Here is a 24,416-nt window from a genome sequence, read left to right as displayed (position 1 = left end):
TGGCCCAGCCAAGTGTGCACAGGCTCAGGGCAGTGCTGACATGCCAGCCCCCTGCTGCCTTTTCCCCCTCTGGACTTTGGGTGCCAATGAGCACAGAAGGGAAGCCAAAGGGGTGCTGAGGGCAGCTCAGTGCTGGCCTGCAAATGCCCCTTGGCACCTACAACCTGGGTGCCATGAATGGCAGCAGGAGGCAGACAGGTTTCTGAGAAGAAGGGGGCAGGTCCACAGTTAGGCCCTACCTTTAGGCCAGGGAGGGCCTGATGGCTGGGTTTGGGCTGCCAGTACTGTGGACAGGAGTGGGAACTTATGGTGCCTTTTCTGGGCCTGCCCATGGCTGTCCATGGACCAACTGGCATGCACTTCCTCCTCTCTGAGGCCCATAAAAGCCCTGGGCTCAGCCAGAGTTGAGCATACATCAGGACGACCAGCTGCAAAGAGGAGCTATCCACTCCAGGGCCCCCTCACTGCTGAGAGCTGCAGAGATGACTGACGCCCTGCCTGCAAAGAGAAGCCACCCACTCTAGGGCCTCCTCCCTGCTGAGAGCTGCACAGATGATGGAATGACCAGCTGCAGAGAGGAGCTACCCTCTCTTCTAGGAGCTGAACACTCGACAGGACACCTTGGCTGCAGAAAGGAGTTGCCCTATGGGAGACTGAGCTGTTCTATCACTCAGCAAAGATCCTCTCAGTCTGGCTCACCATTCACTTGTCTGACTACCTCATTCTTCCTGGTTGCAGGACGAGAACTTGGGACCTGCAGAATGGCAAGGCTGAAAGAGCTGTAATACAAAGAAGGCTGAAACATGCCCCTTGCTCTCTATGTTGTGGGAAGAGAGAAGGAGAGAAGAGCTGTGACCCCTCAGGGAGCCCAGACCTAGAATCTCCTCGAGCCAGGGCTGTGACTCCCTCTTTGAGACCCTGCAGTTCCCAGCATCTCTAAGCTTCTAGGTGCCACTACGTTCCCCAGTGCCAGACAGGGAAGCTACCTGCACCCAATCCAGCTGCAGCCTTGCAGACAGCAGGCACCCATGCCAGCACCTGGAGCTGCCCGCCCTACAGTAGCAGCCAGCATGTCTGACTGCACAGTGGCTGGGCCCTGCACTGGCTCACACACCCCTTGCCACTCCAAGTCTGACTCGCAGTCTCCCTTGGAGGCGTGGGATCCAGCCTGGTGGTATGAGCTGAGCGCAGCCTGCCAGGGCGAGTGGGTGGAGCGAGCCCATCAGGCTCAAGCAAAACTTGGGCAAAGGCGCCACCAGCCACAGGTGTCCGGCTAGAAGAGCGACATCTCAGAGATCCTGAAACGCTGCCACCTTCAGCAAAAAAGACTTTCAACCAATCAAATTTTTAAAAAGCAAGAAAGGAAGAGAAAATCATTGAAAACATGGAAATTGAGAAAACAAAACAACAGAAACAAGTTTAAACATACTGATGTTCCCATTATATGGAAGTGGACTAAACTCATTGGCAAAAGGACACAGACATGGTCAAACACTTGGAGAAACTTAAGCTATACATAGGCTGCATACAAGAAACATACATAAAACGTATGCACTTTGAAAAGTTCAAAGTTAAAGTATGGTAAAGATGAACCTGGCAAATACTAACCAAAAGAAAGCTGGAATAGATACCATATTATCAGATCAAATGTGTGTTTAGGGATGGATGAGGTCACTTCATGACAATGGGTCTGTTCACCAGGAAAATACATTTGGTAAAGCTGCACCTAATAAATTAACCTCTATGTGTATAAGACAAAAATTGACAGAATTACTGAGAGAAATAAACTGCCATAGTAGGATATTACAAAGCAAGCCCCTCAGTTATTAATAGGCCAAGCAGAAAAATATATAATAAAGATTATCATTTGAATAACACAACTAACAAGCTTAATTTAATGGGCATAAAGAGAATATTATTCTACCTTTTACCATCTCTGTGAACGCAAGCAGGTCACTGGACCTGTTTCCTCATCTGCAAAGCAGGAATGACACTATTTACAGTGTTTTTGTCAAATCTAAAGTGTCATTGGCGATAAGACTTACCATGATATTACATATCTCTAGGCAAGAAAGAACTCTGCCAGTTAAATGCAGGCTGCCAATTCTAAGTCCCATCTCAATTTTAGAGATATTAAAATATAAAAAAAATGTGACTTAGGATCAATTAAATGCTGCATCTCATATGAACTGCATGATGGTTAAAATGAGATGTCAGTAAAATACCAGACCCATGCTTTTCCTGCTCTCTATGCCTCCATAACTGTAGGCTGCAAGCAGGTGAAGGTAAACCAGGGGAGAGCATGGTACAAATCTGAAGTGGGAATGTTCGTTTTTAGCTTCCACACATCCTTTTGTGTTCTAGACACCCGCACCTCAAAAATAACCTCAAAAGTTTCCTTAGAGGGAAAATTAAGTCAGAATCACAACAAAGTGATAAGACCACCTGCTCACCAGGTCAGTAGGACTGGAGAAGAGAAGGGATGTGTAAAGAAAAACACAGGATGGGGAGGCTGGCATCAGATCCGCCCCCTGGAGCAGCAGTGATGCTGAGAGTGGGAGTTGTGTGTATTCCAAAGAGGAGGGCAAGAATGAGGAAGGCCTGTGGTGCAAGGCTGGGGAGGGTCAGCCTCAGCTCTCTCCTGCCCTAGGCCTGGGCCTCTGCAGCCTTCAGTGGGGTCCACGGGACTAAGAGGGTCCTTCAGCCAGCCCACCGCTTAAAAAAATGGGGAGAAGAGAGACTTCAAGGAAAGTGATTGGAGACAGGGCCTACGTCTACTTTCTAAATGGATGAAAAATTCAGACTACTAAATGTAGCTTTGCCATTTTCAGCAGAGGCATTTTTAGTGTTTTAATTATATCACTATTTTTGAATGGCTTTATATATAAATACTCTTCACTACTTTGTGAAAATCAGGTTTTTTTTGTTAAAATCCTTTTTTAAAAATAAATTCAAAAACAAAGGAACAAAAACAAATAAGCCTAAAACTATCTTTGACCTGGAGAGGCCTCTGTCCCCTTGGTAAACAGATCTACAGGCTGCCTGTCCTTCCAAGGCCATTGAAATGCCACCTCCAGACCTCTGTGATTCCCAGCTGGAAGTGCTCGCGACCCCTCCGACCTCCAGGAATGCTTACATCTCTCTAGTGGCACTGGTCACTTATGACCTCACCCAATTTGGGTGTGTTTGTCCCACCAAAGAGAGTGAGATCTTTAAAAGCTCTGAATTCCCTCTCTCCACCTCCAGCCACTCATAGCACTAGGTGTCAAACAGTGAGTTGCAGAGTGAATTAATCCGGATGGTCACCAAGGAACAAAGTATGCTTTTAGGAATTCTTTACAAAACTCATTTTTTTTTTTTTTTGAGACAGAGTCTCTCTCTGTCCCCCAGGCTGGAGTGCAGAGGTGCAATCTCCGCTCACTGCAAGCTCCGCCTCCCAGGTTCACGCCATTCTCCTGCCTCAGCCTCCAAAGTAGCTGGGACTACAGGCACCCGCCACCACGCCCAGCTAATTTTTTTTTTTTGTATTTTTAGTAGAGATGGGGTTTCACCATGTTAGCCAGGATGATCTCGATCTCCTGACCTCATGATCTGCCCGCCTCAGCCTCCCAAAGTGCTGGGATTATAGGCGTGAGCCACTGCACCTGCCCCAAAACTCACATGTTTCTATGACAGGGATTGACATTGATTAAAAAAGAATACATTTGTTGGTAGCATATTTTGTTTATTGTTGTGAAATTATACAATAACAGTTAAAATTCTCTGAAGTAATGGCCATCACCTCTGAAAAATGACACCAAGCATTCAACCTTTTATCTAGTGTTTTAGTTTTCTATGGCTGCTTTGAAAAATTACAATGAACTTAATGGCTTACAGCAATACACACTGGTTATCTTACAGTTCTGTATGTTAGAAGTCCAGCATTGGTCCTGCTGGGCTAAAATCATGGTTGGCAGGGCTGCGTTTTCTTCCGGAGGCTCGAGGGATAAATCTGTTTCCTTGCCTTTTCCAATTTCTGTAGGCCGCCCACATTCCTCGGCTCTTGGCCTCTCCCTCCATCTTCAAAGCCAGAATAGTGGGTTGAATCCTTTTCACACAGAATCACTCTGACTTCCCCTTCTGCCTCCTTTTTTCCCACTTTTAAAGACCTTTTGATTACATTGGGCCTACTCAGATAATCCAGAATATTCTCCCCATTCCAAGGTCTTTAACTTAATCACTTCTGCAAAACCCTCTTTGCCAGGTAAGATAACATATTGGTGGGTTCTGGGGATTAGGATGTGGCATTTTGGGGAGGCCATTATTCTCTCTACTACACCAACTGGCACACTTGTTCTGTGTGTGTGTGTGTGTGTGTGTGTGTGTCTGTCTGGGGTAATTACATAGGGGCCTCAGACCTTTGAACTGAACAGGAGAGTATGTAATTTGGGGTGAGGGGATGGAAGTGAAATTCTGCCCATTGCTCCTGGCTGCCCAGGACTGGGGAGAAGGAGGTATGGATGCGGCAATGGGACAGCTCTGGTAAACCTGCCAGGCACTGCTGAGTAACCTTTTTTAGAAAAGTTTTAAGAATGGGCTAAAAAAGCCCTGGCTCCTGATCCAATTAATACGTATTAGCATTTAATTAGTATTTAATTTAATTGGTATTTATTAGTATTCAAAATCAGGGGCAGTCCATCCAAAACCACAGCAGAAGAGCTGGCACACTGCAACCATTCTTCCATGATACCAACAACAATGAAATCTCAGAGTTAAGGGTGACCCGTTTAAGAAATATATTTTTGCAGAAGAGGCTTTAGAGGAGGCCCTTTCAGCAGTTTGAATCAGAAAGTGCTGAAGTTCCTCAATCCAGTTTCAACAGCAGCAGCTTCCTTTGCAGATGTAGAAGAGGCCCTCTTTTCCTTCTTGGGATTGTTAAATCTACATTGACAAAGTTCAGACCTTGGAACATACATGGCTGTACACACAGTAGGTGCTTGAATAGCTGTTGAGCTGAATAATCCAAAACCTTTTATTTCTAGGCTATGAGTAAATACAAAAAGATTAGATTGGAAGCAATTTGGTGATATCTAATAAGATTTAAAATGAACATATGCCTGACCCTGCAGTTCCACTTCTTGGTATCCACCCTAAAGAAATATTTGCATATGTGTGTAAGGATGTACATGCAGTGTGGTGGAGTTTGCAATGGTCACAGATTAGAAACAGCTTAAACGTCACTTGAGGAATGGCAAAATGCATACAGTACATCCATACTAAGCAACTTAAAAAAAAAGCTACATCTATATGTTTGAACATATTATGCAGTGAAAAAAAAGCAAGTTTTAGAACAATATGTATCAGTGTGATTTCTCCAGAAATTATATATTTTATAATATATATACACAATAGAAATGTACATAACATAGACTCTTTCTCCCTATGTCTCTGTCTCTCTCACACACTCTTCCTCCATATACATGACATAGAAATTTCTGGAAGCATAAACAGCAAACCGAAAACAGTTGTTATTCTGGGAAGGGGCTGGTATGGTCTTGAAGGAGTGTGGGTTGGTAAAAATGGAGTTTTACCTTGACCTAGGTTGTGTGATTTTTTTTTGCAACAAAATGTGCTTAAGTGTAATGAAAAGTAATACATATATATACACATATATATATATTTTTTTGAGATGGAGTTTTGCTCTTGTCATCCAGGCTGAGGTGCAATGGCATGATCTCGGCTCACTGCAATCTCCGCCTTCCGAGTTCAAGCAATTCTCCTGCCTCAGGCTCCCGAGCAGATGGGATTATAGGCACATGCCATCACGCCCAGCTAATTTTTGTATTTTTAGTGGAGAAGGGGTTTCATCATGTTGGCCAGGCTGGTCTCGAACTCCTGACCTCAGGTGATCCGCCTGCCTCGGCCTCCTAAAGTGCTGGGATTACAGGCGTGAGCCACCATGCCTGGCCAAAAGTAAAATATATTTTAAGTTAAAAAAAAGAAACAGAATGAAAAAATTTAACATTTTAAGATAATATCAAAAATGATGATCAAATCTATTAAAATGTTACACAACAATTAAGACTGAAAGTTCAAAAATATTTATTCGGATTTTGTTAAAAGAATATGTGAATGTGTGTATATATGTATATATTTCAATATGTATCTAATTATATTTATATACATACTACATCTACCTATTATTTACCATATCTATCTATAAATACTGTATATATATATCTATATACTACATGTATCTATATATACTTAAAATAAAATGCATAAATGCTGCTTTGCCTAAATCATGGATCAATGTGTCTTTTTAAAAATCATTGTTCTTATTATTTATAACGGCAAATTTATCTCCTATATGATCATGATTAATTTGATAATTGAATACAATTTGCCTTTTAAATAATTCAATTAACTTTAGTAAATTAAAAAAGTTTACTGACATAGTTGCAAAATTAAGAAAAACCTAAAACACTGCTTTACAGTATGTAGCATCCCTTTAAATGAAACCCTTCCAAGTGTGAAGAATGTGTTACGGTTTTATCAAATGAATAATCTTTGGGTAGAAAAATGGATCCAAATCATGATTTAAACTTTACAACCACTGCAATCTTTCCATTTGAGCAAACTCCTTTTGGAAACTGAGATGGTAGGGATGTTACCTCAGACCTCTGGGGATATCCCAGGAAACCAAAGCTGCTCTAAAGGAATTGTACAAGATTGACACCAACAGGAATTCCTTTCCAGACTCTGTGAGACTGTAGATTGGGTGTTTAGTTACACTGAGAAAAGGAGAAGCCACTGGGCTTTCAATTTACTGAAAAACCAGTCCTGAAGATCCTCAATGGTCTGTGCGTGCGTGGAAGTTGCCAGAGGTGATCAAATCTTCCCCTCACCCCACAGGGAGCAGACTGCAATCATGCACCTGCCGGTTAACAGATAAGTCCTCCATATGCGGAGGCACTCGCCCAGATGTGCAGAGGATCTGAGCCGGCCCAGTCCCTCCCCCATCCCCGCAGAACAAAGGGCGGTCATTTCCTGCTCCTCCCAGAGTCAGAGACACGCACACGCCTTCCATCACAATTAACTCAAGAATCTGAAACACAACACAAACCCACCGCAACACGCTCAGAATCAATGCTGTCAATACCCAGAACGAGGACACCGAAAAAGCAACACAAAACAAACCTATTCAAAGAGTAAATACTCAAAGCAACAGGGCTCCAGTGAGACATACTACAAGGTCAACACATTCAAGACAAGTTCAAGTACGGAGCGCTTTATAAACTGAAGAGCTGGCTGTTCTCCCAGGGGTGGCAAAAGTAAATGCCTTCAGGGGCCAGGTAATGGAAAGGTCTATAAGGTAATAGAGGGTGGACCTGTCATGAACTGGACCATAGGTGTCCCGATAAAGGCTTCAAATGCAATTTTTCAAAATTTCAACTCCTGCTACATGATTCTTAAATAGAGAGTTGACAATCAGACAGATAATAAAACAGAATTAAATATAGGTTTAGGGTGGATGAAATCTAAGAGTCAAAATCAGAAATGTCAAAAAGTCCACATAGGATGAAAGGCAGGGCAGTGACCCTAGCTTTCATTGTTTGAAAAGATAGTGATCATTTGGTTTATATCTTCAAAGGCAGTAGCAAAACAAAAGCTAAAAGAAAAGGTTTATTAAGCTCTAATATGGGAGATTCAGATTAGTCAAATCGGTTCTTGACATAAGTAACTATCGAGCTGGATTACAGTAGGGTTGCCACGTTCACTCGGATGGCGCAAAGTAAATGGAGCCTCTGAATACTATAGGTGTGGCCTTATTGTAAGGCAAGGGGTGGACAAAATGACCTCCCAAGGTCCTGATTTAAATATGTCTGTATAGTCCACTTTTGGTTATCCAGCCCAAAATAGGAGACAGTGACAAATCATCCAAAGCTGAAGATAATAAAAAGTTATATTTGCCTTTGGAATGTATTTTGGTACTCAAATTAGAATGTGTCTTTCTGATGCTCTGAGAATTCACAATGCTTCACAACAGCCACAAAGAAAGCCTGACCTGGAGCTGGGAGACTGCCCAATTTTGCCATCCTGTCTTCTGTGTAACTCTTATTCTTTGCTGGGGGTGAGCAATAAATATCATCTTTCAGAATAACATCCAGCAGCCTAAGCTTTCTCAGACAGAGGCTGCTTGGCTCAACCCTGCCCTAGAAGAAGAGACAGGGGTTTCTCTAAATGGCTGATTTCACATCAAGACCCAGGATGGTCTAGTTCTTGTTTCCAGAGGATGACTCCAAAGTCCTATAGGACCCATATAAACAGCAAGCTAGACAAGGTTGAGACTTCTAAACCTTGTAGTCAGTGCAAATGATGGTCTAGCTTCACTACCACAGAGGACACAAAGGCACATTTCTTGAAAGAGAAAGAGAAAAAGACTTCACTGAAGAGGAAGATGAAATGAATGCCCAGCACTTGGAAAGAAAGAAGCTGAAGGCTCAGGAGGTGCAGGAGAAATCCCCTGCACATCAAAGGACTGGCGGGATAAAGACCTGCACACAGAGCCCACATTTACACACAGGGCTCAGGGAATTGACCTCAGCGACTGGGCCCATGGGGGCACATATCATTCCCTTTGACCTGGAAAGGATGGGGAAACTGAAAATTCTGCTACCAAACAGCTCTGCTTCTTCCCAAATAGACCCAGGCCAGCACCAGCCCTGGGGCCAAGACCTTCTCTGCTAGTTCTGTTCTTCGCAGCTGAAAGATAAATCGTGAGGAGAGCAATGCAACCTGTGCCTACTGTTTCAGCATGCCTTTGAGAGAGATGCTGTGGAAAGGGGCAAAATGATAGGAAAAATAATGAAGTATGCTGTAAGGGGCTCTTTGCATCCTCCTTTAGCGGGTGTGCTTGGCCCTTCGCACCCTTTCTTTCCTTCCATCTGGAACCATGGGAAAAGAGTACAACAGAGCGGGGTGGGTGGGGAGGGCACCCAACGGGTCTCCTGCAACAGCCGGGGCAGAAAGAGGGAGAGCCAGACCATGAGAAGCAGAGTTGGCTGCTCATTGTAGGGGCAGGGGCTGGGGGAGGAGTGCAAGGTGCTGAAATCAGAGACAGCTTTGCAGTGGAGACAGGGAGAGGCTTTCCATGCTCTGAGAGGCTTTCTATGCTCTGCAATCTGGCTAGCACCTTCCAGATGTCCAGGTCCCAGAAGGAGAAGAAAATAGGGTGAAGACACTTTCTGTTCATATCTCAGGTCTTACTTTTTTCCATATTAACTTGAGGGAATACAAGAGTACACCATCTTCCAAGATGAAAGGAGGGCGTAATAGTAGCAACTTGGGGGGCGAGGAGGGGGAGAGAAGGACGGTTGCCTTGCCATTCTCTGTCCTCTGTCAGTCCCCAGGGCCTATCAGGGGAGGCCAGGGTCACCAAGTAGGAGGCAGGGCAACCATCCAAACAGAACATCTCAGAGATGCATCAAAGTCCTTTAACCAGAGATTCTGGCAGGGTGGCACATGGCTCTGGGAGTCAGGTTGGGCATGGACTTAGTGAGGAGGGTGTCTCCCTGATTCAGAGAGCGACTGGACAGTCACAGAACTGGACACAGGAAAGGCTGATTAACTGCAACCCTGCTCAGGTCACCCCAGGTAAAAAGGGTCATTACAGTGATTCCATTTCTCCTTTTCTGTCATATTCAGCTCTTTAGTTTTTTTCCTTCTAAAAGCCCAGAACTGTACTGTCCAATTCATTATGTGGCTATTTTTAATTAAAATAAAAGAAAATTTAAAAATTCAGTTCCTTGGTCACACTAGCCATTTCACATACTCAGTAGCTACATGTGGCTGGTGGATTCCATACTGGACAGCACCAACACAGAACATTTACATCATCACAGAAAATGCTTCTGGACAGCACATCAATCTACATCTAGAAGGCCTAGAATTGAGTAACTCTACTCTTTGCAGAGTAGAAGGAATGAATAGACAAAATAAAAACTGTACTTTACAAAGACTTTTCTATACATCATCACCACTAACCATCATGACTACCCCGTGGGGCAGGCCGGTAGATTTCAATACGCCCATTTTATTTAGATGAGGAAAGTGGGTCTGTGTAAAGTAAATTGCATAGGGTTTATAGATACTAGGTTGGCTACGGTTAGAATTAAAACCAGGTCTTCCAATTCCAAGGTCAAAGCTTTCTACTGTTACATGCAACTGCTGCAAATAATGTTACCCGCCAGTTACTTTAGTGCTACCAAAAAAGCTCAGGCCTCCCAGAATGAGGTCGACAGGCCCCTGTAGTGTTTTCATTGATTGACTGATTTTTGAAGTGATAACGAAACTTTGTACAGTGTAGTTTGGCAGCTGTAGAGTTAGGAAGCCTTGGGGTTCAGATCCCGACTCATCTACTTACTATTTACTTAGCAGAGAGCAAGCTGCTTACTGTATCTGAACCCCACCTTCCTTTTCTCTCAATGTGGATGACAATACATTTACTTCATAGTGCTGTTGGGGATGAAATAAAATGAGGGATGTGCAATAAGATGATGCATAGTGCCTGGCACATATTAGTGCTCAATGCACAATCTTTTTTTTTTTTTTAGATGGAGTCTTGCTCTGTTGCCCAGGCTGGAGTGCAGTGGTGCCGTCTCGGCTTACTGCAACCTCCGCCTCCTGGGTTCAAGCAATTCTTGTGCCTCAGCCACCTGAGTAGCTGGGATTACAGGCGTGCGCCACCATGCCCAGCTAATTTTTGTATTTTTAGTAGAGATGGGGTTTCACCATGTTGGCCAGGCTGGTCTTGAACTCCTGACCTCAAGTGATTCACCCATCTTGGCCTCCTAAAGTGCTGGGATTACAGGCGTAAGCCACTGCACCCGGCCCTCAATGCACAATAATTATCAATGGTGATTGGCAGAAATTTACAATGCACTGTCACATGCAATAGCCTATGAAGGCTTCAAGACAACAAGCCATTACAGTTATTCCCCTTGTTACAGATGATATCTCTGAATCTCAGTGAGTAAGAGACTCAGGCCATACAACTAGAACGTTTACACCTTAGGGCATGAACTCAGGCTATTTGGATTCCTAGTCTTATGCTTTTTTTGCAACCCAATGTTGGTTTTCAGGAGAGAAGGGAGCTGTGGGCAACAAGGCATGTTCAGCGGAGGTTTAGCTAACCCTCTTAATTTCCATCTTCCCCCCTCTTTGAAATGGTTAATTAATGTTTTCTTGGTCTTATGTAAAGTGCTGTGCAAAGGCAGCTTTGAGCATCCCCTTCTACCCTAACTGTCACCCTTAAGCCCTTCCTATATAGAGATCCTGGAGCTCCACTGGTAAAGAAGTAATATCTGCATCATCAAGTTGGCTTAAATATGAAGAGAAGAGAGCGCCTTAAAGCACAGCATTCCAGTTTTCTCCCTGAAAAGGCTGTGGATCAAACACCCTTCTTCCAAACTTCCTTCCATCCTGACTCACTGCAGTAGCAAAATACAAGGCCACAGCACCCCAGAACCCCAGCTGAGCCCAGCCAAGCTGCAGCGGAGCCACAGACAACCACGGACCTATGAGTGAGAACATATGTTGTTGCAAGTCACTGGGGTTTGGAGTTGTTACACAGCCTTATTACAGCAAAAGCTGATTAATATCTGTCACACTGAGGGTGGGAGGCACTTACCCCGCCACGACGATCTCAAAGTCCCCATCATGGTCCACATCAGTAACTGCCACACCATAGTTGAGCTGGGTGGGATTACTGTCATAGTCAGGGGGCAGAACTGAGTTGGTGACTGCAGTGAACATGGGTTCAGCCCGCTGGGACCCCTCAGTGATGGGCAGAAACGAGAGCAGTAGCAGGAACAGTAACATCCTGGACATCTGAAACCAAAAGTGACAAATGTTACTGAAAGAACCTGTAACCAAAGCAATCCCGGAACATTAAAGTCCTGGGTAGGCCCAGAGGGCCTTTCTCCCCTATTCATAGAGAGCTTAGCAGTGCCTAGGCTGCTGGTTTTCCACAAGCCCTGCCCTGCCCTCCCCGGCCCTCCCCACCCTCCTTGAAACTGCAACCTGCCTCCATCATGGCTGATCGCCCTTAGCCTGCTCTGCTTTTTCTTTTTCTACAGCATCTATCATTGTATGATGTACGGTATAATTTACTTATTATTACACTTATTATTTATTGTGTGCCTCCCTCTGCTACAGTGTAAGCTCCACTTGGGCAAGGATCTCTGTTTTATTCACTGATATGCAGCAAGCCAAAGGTAGTTCACATAATAGGCACTTCTTTCCTTCATTTATTTCATATTTGTGGAAGGAAGGAAAGGAGGGAGGAAGGGAGGGAGATGGGGAGGGAAAGGTATAAATACAAAGGCATTTCCCATACTCTGGGAGAAAGACTGGGAGAATGAAGAACATAACAGCTCTCAAATAATGCAGAGTTTGGGTGAGACCCTCATGAGTATCCAGATCTAGAACAATAATAGATGCAATGAAAGACTATTCTCCTGTGGTACATACTCCACAGGTAGCCAGGGGGAATATGTGACTTGGCAGGTTCCTCATGCCAACATCCCTCCCTAGCACAGCTGGCCATCACCTCCAGACCAAGAAGCAGTCAGTTAGGGGAGGCGTTCCAGCAGGATCTGGCAGATAGCACATCATTCACTTGGAGAAATTAAACCATTGCGTGCGTGTTTTATTATAAATTAATTATGTATAATGCATTGTATAATTCATTATTATATCTCTAACATAACTCAGGGTGTTGCCAAGTAGCCTGGGGCCATGGGAGCCTGTGGCACACACCCAGGAGACAGATGAAAATGGCCAAGGAGGTGGAGGGACTCCACCCCCCTTGAGTGAAAGCAAGGGAGACACTTGGAATGCTGCAGATGGCACCACCTGAGACTACCTGCAGGCCTAGAATCAGCACTCATGAAATGTTTTAAAGGCTCTGCTGGAAGGAGGCCCTCAAAGGCTGCATGGGTCCAGTCCCAGCAGGCAAAGTGGTACTTTCCTGCCTTCAGAAGGTAGCAGACCTCTTCTAGATGGAACTTTTTCTGCTGGCTTGTCAGTGCATCTGGCAACCAAGAGCAAAGCTGCGTGAGGCTGATGTCTTAATGAAGGGAAGAGCAAGGAAGATCTGAAGACTGTCTCCCCATATGGAGACAGATGCTCCTACCAGCAAATGAGTTTGCTGTTCAAGGACCCAGACACCAAAATGAAGGGCCTGGGCACTGCCTTCAGAGCCAGCCGTGATTCAGGAGCCTCCTGAATGCATTGCTGGAGAGGCTGGGGAGTGACACAGGGGCAAGGCTCCAATTGCAGGGCAGAAACTGGGAAGGAGGTTCTTGTAGTGTGTTCGCAGGGCACATGTGGGGTGTGGCACTACCAAACTGAAGTCATTCCAAATTACAGAGATGTCTGAACGAGACAGCATCTTCTACTGGGTTTTCTAATCACTAAAGACAAATGCATCATGAATCACTACAAGAGCTCTGCAACTTGGCAGGAACTTTGATTGGATAAAGGAAACTCATAATCGGATTAATGAGCAGCTGGGTGGGGACGGGGGAGGAAATGGGAAACTAAAGAGTATTTAATAACCAGTGTCGACATGCCGAAATGTAGCATGGATCTGAAGGTCACTGGACTTTTCAAGGGATGACCTCTATTGTAGTGAACGGCAAAGGAGTTTCAATTTGAGGGCCAAATCCAATTGATTGGCAGTGGCTGGAAAGAGTGCTGTGATCAGCTTACAACATCAGCAATGGGCATGGAAGAGAAAAGTGGCATCTGACATGTCTTTTCGAAGCTAGTTAGTTCCTCCCAGGCACCATACTTGCAATTTGGGTCACGGCCACCAGGGTGGCTGGTCCCATTCGGGTAATATAAGCCTAAAAGTTCTAATCATTAGAACCTTTCTAGTGAAGGCCCTAAGAGTCAAGAATCATGATCTAGCCTCTTTAGTTTTACCTTTTCTTTTAATTAAAGGAGACATACGAAAGAAGTAGCTGCTCTGTGTTATCCGTTTCCAGATAAATAACTTAAAGCAAGATGAGAAAGAAATAATGCACCCATTGGCTGACCTCTATTTTGCTTGCGTGACCTTAAAACAAGTCACAACATCTTTGGGTCTCAGCTTTCTTCTCCAAAATGAAGGTTTGGAGTTCTCTAAAGGTCCTTTCTGGCTCTAAAATTCTATGATGAATTAAAGGATTTTTTTTTAGATGCAGACCTTCAGCAGTTTTTTCCCTCCTAAGCTGCTTCTGTAAACTTCAGGCCAACCCATGTGGTTTTCCTTTCTAAGGATATTAAACATATTTTGAACAAGACAAGCTTTTCAGCAGGGTTCTACAGTAGTTGCCTCACAAGGGCCAAGGCCAGAGAGGAGCAAGCCATCATTAGTGTGGATCCTGAACTCACCCAGCATGAGTAGACCAGCGGTTGGCCTCCCCCTGAGACCATGGAGAGAGTGAGGCAGAGAGAATAAGTCCTTTACATTTCATTCCTCTGCCATGCCAAAGGCACCCAATGCACCCACCGGGCTGCTCAGTACCAGTTGAAAAGTCAGGGATAAGCAGTGGGCTGTCTTGATGGTGTATTTTTTGGGCAATGGTTATGGTGAGGAAGCTTAGAAGAAGGTCTGTAAATATAATATTTACCCTCTTTTTCGGGGGTTCAGATAAAGGAAATAATTTAAATGCTCTTCTCCACCCTGGCTACTCAGAGCAGTCGGCAGACCAGTGCATCGACATCATTTAGGAGCTTGTTGGAAATGCAGAATCTTGGATCCCACTCCAGACTTAATACATCAGAATCTGCATTTTAACAAGATTTCAGATTATTCCAATGCATGTTAAAATTTGAGAAACACTGCTCAATCTTGGCTGTGCATTGGAATCATCTGGGGAGCTTTAAAAAAAATTCTCATGCCTGACAATAGTTTCTTGGATAAGACAGCAAAAGCACAGGCAACAAAAGAAAAAATAGCTAAAACAGACTGCATCAAAATTAAAAACTTTTGTACATCCAAGGACACTATCAAAATAGTGAAAAGGGGACTCACAGAACGGGAGAAAATATTTGCAAATCATATATCTAACAAGGTATTAATATCCAGAATATATAAAGAACTCCTACAACTCAACAACAAAAAAACTAAACAACCTGACTCAAAACAAAGGACTTGAATAGACATTTCTCCAAAGATATACAAATGCTCAATAAGTACATGAAACATCACCAATCATTAGGGATAGGCAAATCAAAACCACAATGAGATACCATTTCACACCCATTAGGATGGCTATAATAAAAAACAAAAACAGAAAATAAGTGTTGGTGAGGATGTAGAGAAATTGGAATCCTTGTGCACTGCTGGTGGAAATGTAAAATAATGCAGGTGCTGTGGAAAACAGTATAGCAATTAGAATTGTCATATGATCTAGCAATTCCACTTGGGCATATACATGAAAGAATTGAGAAAAGAGATGTGAACAGATATTTGTATACCCATGTTCATAGAAGTATCATTCACAATAGCCAAAAGGCAGAAGCATCCCAAGTGTCCATCAACTGTTGAATGGATAAATAAAATGTGATATATGCATACAATGCAATATTATTCAGCTTTAAAAATGAAGGAATTGCTCTTATATAGGAAGAAAGAAAAAATAAAAAATAAATAAAAGGAAAGACATTCGGACACATAGTACAAGGTGGGTAAATCTTTTTTATTTTATTTTATTTTATTATTATTATACTTTAAGTTTTAGGGTACATGTGCACAACTTTCAGGTTTGTTACATATGTATACATGTGCCATGTTAGTGTGCTGCACCCATTAACTTATCATTTAGCATTAGGTATATTTCCTAATGCTATCCCTCCCTCCTCCCCCCACCCCACAACAGTCCCCACTGCGTGATGTTCCCCTTCCTGTGTCCACATGTTCTCATTGTTCAAGTCCAAGGTGGGTAAATCTTGAAGACATTATGCTAAGTGAAATAAGCCAGTTGCAAATGGACAAATACTGTATGTTCCACTTCTACGACGTGTCCAGAGTAGTCAGATTCATAGAGGCAGAAAGCAGAATGGTGGTTGCCAGGGGCTAGGTATAGGGGGAAATAGGAGTTAGTGTTTAGTGGATTATGGAGTTTCCATTTGGGAAGATGAAGAAGTTCTGAAGATAGATGGTGGTGCTGGTTGTACAACAATGTTAATGTACATAACATCACTAAAGTATATATTTAAATATGGTTAAAATTGCAAATTTTATGTTCTTTGTATTTCACCACAATAAAAAAATACTAATGCCTGGGTCTCATCTCAAGATATTCTGACTTAACTGGCACAGTATGTGTAGCAAGGGCACCAAATTTTTGTTGCTGTTGATATATAATCATGGGATATCAGATTTTCAAAAGCTCCCACATGATTCTAATATGTTGCAAAATTTGATGAGCAGTGTTCTATATCAGTGCTTCTCAAACTTCAAGGTGTGTATGAATCACCTGGTGGTCTTGTTAAAATGCAGATTCTGATTCAATAACTCTGCAGTGGAGCCCAAGATTCTATATTTCTAACAAGCTCCCAGGTGGTGGTGGTGATATTGGTCCATAAACTACACATCGAATACCAGGTTCCATACTGTAGCTCCCAGAGTCCTGAAATCAGACTATATGCTACAGTGAAGGTACGAGATTGGTTTAAGAACCTTCTCCTCTGTCTCTGGATCTAAGGAGCTGAAATCAATCCTAGCTTATGCAATCTCCAGAGCTGCCCAGGCTCAGTTTATCTTTACACACTCAAAGTGCTGGCTGTCTTCAGCTCAAGATCAAAGTACCACAATTGACAAGGAATGAAAGGAATGACAAACAGGGATTCTGACTCTAATTTTTATGAAGAGGTGAGAAGGGGAAAGGGTTGATGCTGCAGAGAGGGTCAGGTGAAGGAGACGAAGGACAGCTCCCATCAAAGGGCAGAGTCTAGGAAGAAGGGGTTCTGGGCAGGAATTTGCAGGCCAAGATAGAAACATATGCCACTGTGTTCCCAGAAACCATCAGAGTGCCTGGTACCTAGCAGGTGCTCTGTTAATATGTGTTAAGTAAGTGCGGGAATGAGTATGTCCAATTGATAACATGAATCAAAAGAAACTGCTTGCAATTTGTCATAGCTGTTTAAAAACTGTTCTTCCTCTAAAGAAATGCTCCTCAAAAGGCAATGTGCTTACTGATCACCTGAGGGTCGTGTTGAAAATACAGATTCGGATTCGGTAGGTGTGGGGTGGTCCCTGAGAGCCTGCATTCCCAGGAAGCTGTCAGGTGATATGAGACTCTAGGCTGGTGGTTCTGAACCCTAGCTGCCCAACAGAACCACCTCGGGTGGAAGTGTTTAGAAATATGCCACCACCCAGGTCCCTTACCCAGTTTCTGATTGAACTGGTCTGAGGTGGGAGTTCAAGTGCTGTGTATTTTTAGAAGCTGCCCAGATCATGTTAATGGACAGTCTGGGCTGAGAACCACTGCCCCAGCCTTGTGGTCCCCAGATGGGAAGCTGCAATCTGATTTGAAGTGAGAAATGTTTCTGCTACCAAAATTCATCATCGGCTGGTTGAAGTCTATAAAGAAAATCTATTTATCTAGGGAGTGTCAGAGGAGGAGGGGGGATATAAAGTTTTGGGGGAAAAGCAGAGCAGGATGACACTGCCTGAAACAGAAGAGCAGCTGGCACCTGGAGTGACCTCCCATTTTGTGTGGCTGACTCAGGGAGCCTGTTGTCACACCACTGTGAACATCTGAATCCTTGAGGAGAACAGGTAGAAAGGTTAAAAATAGAATGAAAAAGTAGGTTGAACGGAACCGTTTTGTTTTCTTGAGTGCTTGTGTATCAAGCACCTACTATGTATTAGAGCACTGGGAGTAGCACTCCCCGGCAGGAGTAGCACTAGAGAAGCATGTAGTACACAGTACTCCATGCAGAGATGCGGAAGGTCCTAGGAGTGCAAAGATGAATAAAACCCAGCCTTTGCCTTCAAGGAGCTCTCCCAACAGTCAGCGGAGCAGTCATATGATCTCAGGTGTAACACCCCGTGTAACGGCAATGGGAGGCTATCCAGGTAAAGCAGCCCAGACGAGGCGAGGCTAAATATCAAAGGCAGAGGGGCACAGGGCCAGAGCGCAGGGTGCCTTGGTAAGGGATGTGGGCTTCTCCTGCAGGGGAGATGTACGGAGGGGGAAAAGAAGGGACTTCATAAGGGCCAGAGATGGGAAAACTTGGGTTTTAAGCTGTGAGAAGAATTGTTTTTTAATAATAATTTATTTTCTGTTTTTTGAGACAGGGTCTCCCTCTGTCAACTAGGCTGGAGTGCAGTAGCATGATCATAGCTCACTGCAGTCTCAAACTCCTGGGCTCAAGCAATTGTCTCACCTCAGCTTCTCAAGTAGCCTAGGACTCCAGTTGGGTGCTAACACTCCTGGCTATTATTATTATTATTTTTTTGGTGGAGATGGGGTCTTGCTGTGTTGCCCAGGCTGGTCTTGAACTTCCTGGGCTCAAGCAATTCTCCCACAGTGGCCTTCCAAAGTGCTGAGATTACAGGTGTGAGCCATCGTATCTGGCAATAATTTCTTAAAAATGCTCTATAAGCAAACTTCTTGAACAATTCCTAGCAAAGTGAAGAGATAGAGAGATAAAGAGAGGCCGGGCATGGTGGCTCATGCCTGGAATCCCAGCACTTTGGGAGGCCGAGGCAGGCGGATTGCTTGAGGTCAGGAGTTCAAGAGCAGCCTGGCCAACATGGTGAAACTCCGTCTCTACTAAAAATACAACAAAATTAGCTGGGTGTGGTAAGGGGCACCGCCTGTAATCCCAGCTACTTAGGAGGCTGAGGCAGGAATCGCTTGAACCCAGGAGGCGGAGGTTGCAGCAGTGAGCCAAGATCATGCCACTGCATTCCAGTCTGGGTGACAGAGCAAGATGCCCGCAAAAAAAAAAAAAAAAGAGAGAGAGAGACCAACATTTGGAGTTAGCAACCTGGCTTTGGATCTCAACCCTACCACAGCCTAGCTCATGACCTCGGGCCTATTCCTTGATCTTGTTGGTCTTTGGTGTCCTCATCTGTACCATGGAGATCATATGACCTGCCAAGCTTTCAAGGGTTAAGTGAGTGACAGGGAAGGCCTCTCCAGGGCCAGGCAGGCGGCAGCCAACTTGCACGTTCCCCTTCTTTGACGTAGAGAGCTGAAAGGTGAGATAGTCTTTAGACATTAGTTGTGGGTTCCATGTAGCCAAACTCAGTTTTCTGTGGCCTCAGGACTTTCCTGAATTGGGCCTGGAAACTGGTAACCAAGCAACCTGGATTCTCTGACGTGGGGTCAGGCAGCTGTGGGGAGAGGCTTCCAGGGCAATTTTCGGGGCAAACAGTTCTTTTGCAATTATGGAAAGAGCCAAGGTCACACCCCAAGCTCTCATGAAAACAAGAAGCATAAATATTTCCGATGTTGGCAACAAGCAGAGAATACACAGCCTTTCAGACACTTGTAGGAGGGCTGAGACATGAAGGAGAGAGGCAGCCATGGGAACACTCTGCCCCGCACAGGCTGGGCCTCCAGCTCCACAAAGACACCCACAAAAGAGCTCCTGGAACTCAAGCAACACTGGAGAAGAGCTAACAGGAGCTGCCCTGGGTCTTCACCTGCGACAAGACTTCTTGCAGACCCTCGATAACCCTGGCATTGTGCTAGGTGCTAGGGTCACAGCAAGAAAGCTGCTCACCATTTGCAATACAGGGTGAGGGGTGCTGCAGGGGAGGGAGCACAGAGAGATGTAAGTTAGCTAGTGGGGGGAGCTGGGAAGTGCTTCCTAGAGGGAGGGGTTTTAGCTGGACTCTGAGGATGCCATGAAGTTAGCCGGGCAAGGAGAGGCAGGCGGAGGAGCAGGAAGGAAAGGAAAACAGACAGAGAGCTGACTCTGCAAAGGTCAAGAGGACCCAGCCTTCACCCAACCTGTCCTTCCCTATCTACAGACCCCGCCACCTGGCTTATAAGCTGGGAGGCAGCACCCATTTCCCCACACTGCATGTTTCCATCCAAAGGCCCTTCCATCAGACTAGAGCAGTGGTTCTCTGCCACGGCGATTTTGCTACCCTCTGGCCCTGGGGACATTTGGCAATATCTGGGGACACTGTTGGTTGTCACAACCAGGGAATAGGTGCTTCTACAATCTAGTGGGTAGAGGCACAGGATGCTGCTGAACATCTACAGTGCACAGGACAGCCCCCACAATTATTCAGCCCAAAATGTCAACAGTGCTGAGATGGAGAAACCTTAGCTAGAGTGACATTTTGGGCCTCCGTCTTTATTCTGCTCCCTTCTCCCAAGGGAAGGAGTTTGAAAGAACTGGTCAGTTTGAAAGAACTGGGATCAAAGAGCCCTCTCTGGACCTGCCTCCCTGCAGGGGCCACTCTGCCATATGTGGAGCTTGGCCAGGCAAGCTCTGCCCTGTCCCCACCCACAGGGAAGCCTGCAGTGGGCAGGGATAAGTTGTCAGCAAGCCCCAGGGACCCCACATGGGAGCCTGGCCTGCCAGGCAGCTGCCTCTGGAATAAAGGTGGCATTTGCCTCTCCACCTGCCTGAGTCCCACCTCTCTTGTCCTTTCTCTTAGTTGGCCCTGAATCTGAGTCAGGAAGTGGGATGCTATTCGCTGGGCCCCTTCAAACCCCAACACTGTCACTCAGGCTGGAAATCTGGCACCATCTCTGCTGCCTCTTCATTCTTCACACCCACTGGATCCCCGAGTCAATTCTGCTTCACAAATCTCTCTCAATGCTGCTCAGTCTTTCCACCCTTCCTGTGGCGGATCTGCCCCTTTCTCACTCACCTGAACAATAGCAATACCTGCTAACTGCTTCTGTCTCTCCTCTCCCCTCCTCCCACTTCCACACGCTGTCAGAGCTCCCTTCCTAAATCTCAGAGTGGGTCGTGTGGATCTTCATATGGACTCTGGACACCAGACACACAGAGAGGCACATAATTGCTATTTTGCGTAGCAACTACTATATAAGGAATGGATAGCAAAAATAATAATACATATCTACCACTGACCATGTGCCAGGCATTACTGTAACCCTTCACATAAGTAACCCACTTAATACACATAGTAAGCCTGTGAGAGAAGAACTACGACTGTCCCCATTTTACAGATAAGAAAAGTAAGGCACAGAGAGGGTAAGCAACTTGCCCAAGGTCACACAACTAGTACCTGGTGGATCCAGGATGTGTGTTTAAGCGAATGAGCTCCAGAATTCTTCAACACCATACTGAATAGTTTCTCTTATGACATCAAATTTGTCTTAACCAAGTGAGATGGGAGCACAGTGAAAGGAGCAACCACCTCTGCCTGGGGAAGCTGGGGAAGGCCTAAGAGGCAACGCCAAGCGGGCCAGAAGAACAAGGTGGAGAGAGTGTTCCAGGCTGAGGGGAGCAGGTGCATGGGAGATGTGCAGGTTTGTGTAGTGCAGTGAGGCTCTGCAGCGCAGACTCGGGGCAGGGGCAGGACACATGGTGGGAAGGAGTGCAGCAAAGGAGGCTGGAAAAGACCTTGGAAGCCTCGTGAGTGACACAGGCCCAGTGGGCCGGGGAATGCCATGGCTGGAGTGGTGTGTTAGAAGGAATACTGTGTCAATACAGTGTGGAGAAGGTCATGAGAAAGCTGGGCTGGAAGCAAAGAAGCCAGTTAGGAGGCAAATACTGTGGCCCAAGTGAGCGAGAACACTGGAGGCCACCATTCATTCATTCATTCACTCATTCATTCATTCATTCATTCAGTATTTCTTGTGCACCTACTGTATGTCAGGTACCGCTCTGGGCACTAGGAAAACAGCTGAGAACAAGATGAAGTTTTTGGTAATGTATGGCATTAGCATACATTCTAATGCTTCTATTTCTCCACCCTGTCCCCCACCCTTGTCCTCTGTATTGCCAGCCTAAGAGACAAACTCCAGACCTCTGCAACTCCCTACCCCCAAGAAGGTGCCGTGTTTCATGCATTTTCCCCAGCACCAAGAAAATGTAAGAACTCCTCTTCCTCCCTTCTACCTGGAGACAGCTCTAGACACTGCCTGCAGCAGCACTCATAGACAGGCGACTTGGGCTTGCTCCAGAAAAAGGCAGACAAAACCTCAGGGGACCCAGGTGAGGAAGTGCCACAGAGGCCAGTGGGCTAATGAAATGGTATTTCGGAAAGTGAGAGGACAAGTGGAATCTCCTAGCCTTATGCAGAAGTCACAGCAGGTTCTTAATAGATACTATTAACTGCTCAGACTTCCCGTTCTGTAAAATGGGAAATAATGTTTATCGGGTTGCCGTGAGAATGAAATGAGATGAATGTATGTTAAGTGCTGAGCGTAATGCCTGGCATAGAGAAAGTCCACACGTGGTAGGTAACAGTACCAATAATCACACTATTACTACTAATAATAAATGTTTGTAGGATGCATGAATGCATTTCAGGTGACGGAGTCCAGGCCTGCTCGGTGCTCCCCTTCCAGGAGTAGTTGCCAAATGTTGAATGGAATGCTCTGGGCTATGAGACTTTGAGGAATAGGTTTGCTTCTGTAACAAATTTGTCTAGGGGACCCTGATGGAGTTCTTTGACTCCTTAAATACTGCTTCCTAAGCACAGAACCCCTTAGCATGCTATGCTATATACGTTAATTCTTCAAACATTGAGAAGATGCCCATGGGCCAGGTTAGAAATGATGAAAAAGACATAGTCCCTGACCTCAAGGAGCTTACAATCTACCAGGGGTGAGACACAATTCAGCGGGATAAGCTCAGAGTAGAAACAGGCACAAAGTAGACCAGATACGGTGGTTCACACCTGTAATCCCAGCACTTTGGGAGGCCGAGGCGGGTAGATCACCTGAGGTCGGGAGTTTGAGACCAGCCTGACCAACATGGAGAAACTCCAACTCTACCAAAAATACAAAATAAGCCGGGCGTGGTGGTGCATGCCTGTAATCCCAGCTACTTGGGAAGCTGAGGCAGGGGAATCGCTTGAACCTGGGAGGCAGAGGTTGGGGTGAGCTGAGATCACGCCATTGCACTCCAGCCTGGACGACAAGAGCAAAACTCCTTCTCAAAAAAAAAAAAAAAAAAAAGAAAAGAAAAGAAAAGAAAGAAGGAAAGAAAGAAAGAAAGAAAGAAAGTGTAAAAGAAAAAAAGAAACAGGTACAAAGCCTAGACACAGGCCATAGGAGGGAGGGATTAACTAGGGAGGTGGTGGGAAGGGCAGGCAGAAAAGGCTCTCTGAAGACAGTGAATTGGATTCTAGATGGTGGAGACCTATGGATCAACGATATGGATGTGAGACAGCTTGGTACATGCTGTGAATGCATTTGTTGCTGCTGGAATGCAATCTCTGGGATATGGGGTGGAGGGAGAGAGAAGAGGGGAGGGTGGGGACAAGGGTGGAGACACAGTCTTATGTGGGGCAGCAGCTGGGGCCTGGAGAGCCTGCTATGCCACGGTAAGGAGCCTGGAGTCACACCATGTGGGAAGTTTTGAAGTTGGGCAGAGACAAGATCAGACTTGCATTTTTGAAAGGGCGTTTTAGACTTCAGGCAGCAGTGTGCAGGATGGATAGACAGTGTTTCTGAAGAATGAGTGAGAGTATCACAGAGAGGATTTGAACATCCTGGGGCATGGGTGGGGTGGGGCACTGGATGACCTCCAAAGTTCTTTTCCAGGCCTAATAGTTTATGTGTCAAGTTTTTTCCCTAAATAATTTAAAATGCATTCGTGGACCCCACTATTTAAAAGGATCCTCCCAGATATATTTTTGTGATTCACTTCCTAGTTTGTCTCCAGTGGAAGTCCAAATTTCCATGTAGTCTATCAGCTTCAAGCAAAGTAAACCTGCACTGAGCTTCCCTGCAGCAGCCAGGTGGGAAGGGGGCGGGAAGGAGAGGGAAAACAGCAAAGGGAGGTAAAGAGGAAGAGAAACTCAGCCTTGCTCCAGGCTCAGAGCCAGCCACCATCTCATGGAGCGGGCCTTGCCTGGAGTCCTCAAGCGCTGCTTGATCAAGGGACCTTTGGAGGTTTACATAGTCCTTGTGCCGGCTCTGGGAAGGAGCTAGATGGAAGGCGGGTTTGGAGATCCAATCGAATACCAAGGGTCACCTCTGCCCCAGAATGGCCACCAACATTCACTTACTCATTTGTGCACCCACTGAGCACCTACTGAGCCCCTCCACATGCCAAGTGCCATGCTAGGCACTGAATTTGTGGCTGAGAACAAATGACGGTGTCTCCTTCATACTGTTTACAAGGCAGCATTTCTCCTTGAGGACTCTTACTTCCCTACCTGAAAAAAGCCTCTTTGGATATACACAGCTTCTCAGATGAGAGGTGCATGA

At 45.3% G+C, this 24,416-nt stretch overlaps 1 protein-coding gene across 4 annotated transcripts in view; it reads right to left on the bottom strand.

The window, feature by feature from the left end:
- Positions 1-24,416, bottom strand: part of CRTAC1 (cartilage acidic protein 1) — a 165,661-nt gene that overhangs the window by 133,639 nt on the left and 7,606 nt on the right. For all 4 annotated transcript variants that reach the window (XM_030808752.1, XM_003255312.4, XM_004087560.2 and 1 more), the window contains exon 2: positions 11,672-11,871. In XM_030808752.1, the coding sequence (XP_030664612.1) occupies positions 11,672-11,871 (200 nt within the window). The remainder of the gene's footprint in view (positions 1-11,671; positions 11,872-24,416) is intronic.

The sequence above is a fragment of the Nomascus leucogenys genome, chromosome 3 (genome assembly GCF_006542625.1).
Source record: "Nomascus leucogenys isolate Asia chromosome 3, Asia_NLE_v1, whole genome shotgun sequence".
NCBI classification, from domain to species: Eukaryota; Metazoa; Chordata; class Mammalia; order Primates; family Hylobatidae; genus Nomascus; species Nomascus leucogenys.
This window is presented reverse-complemented; position numbering and strand designations above follow the sequence as displayed.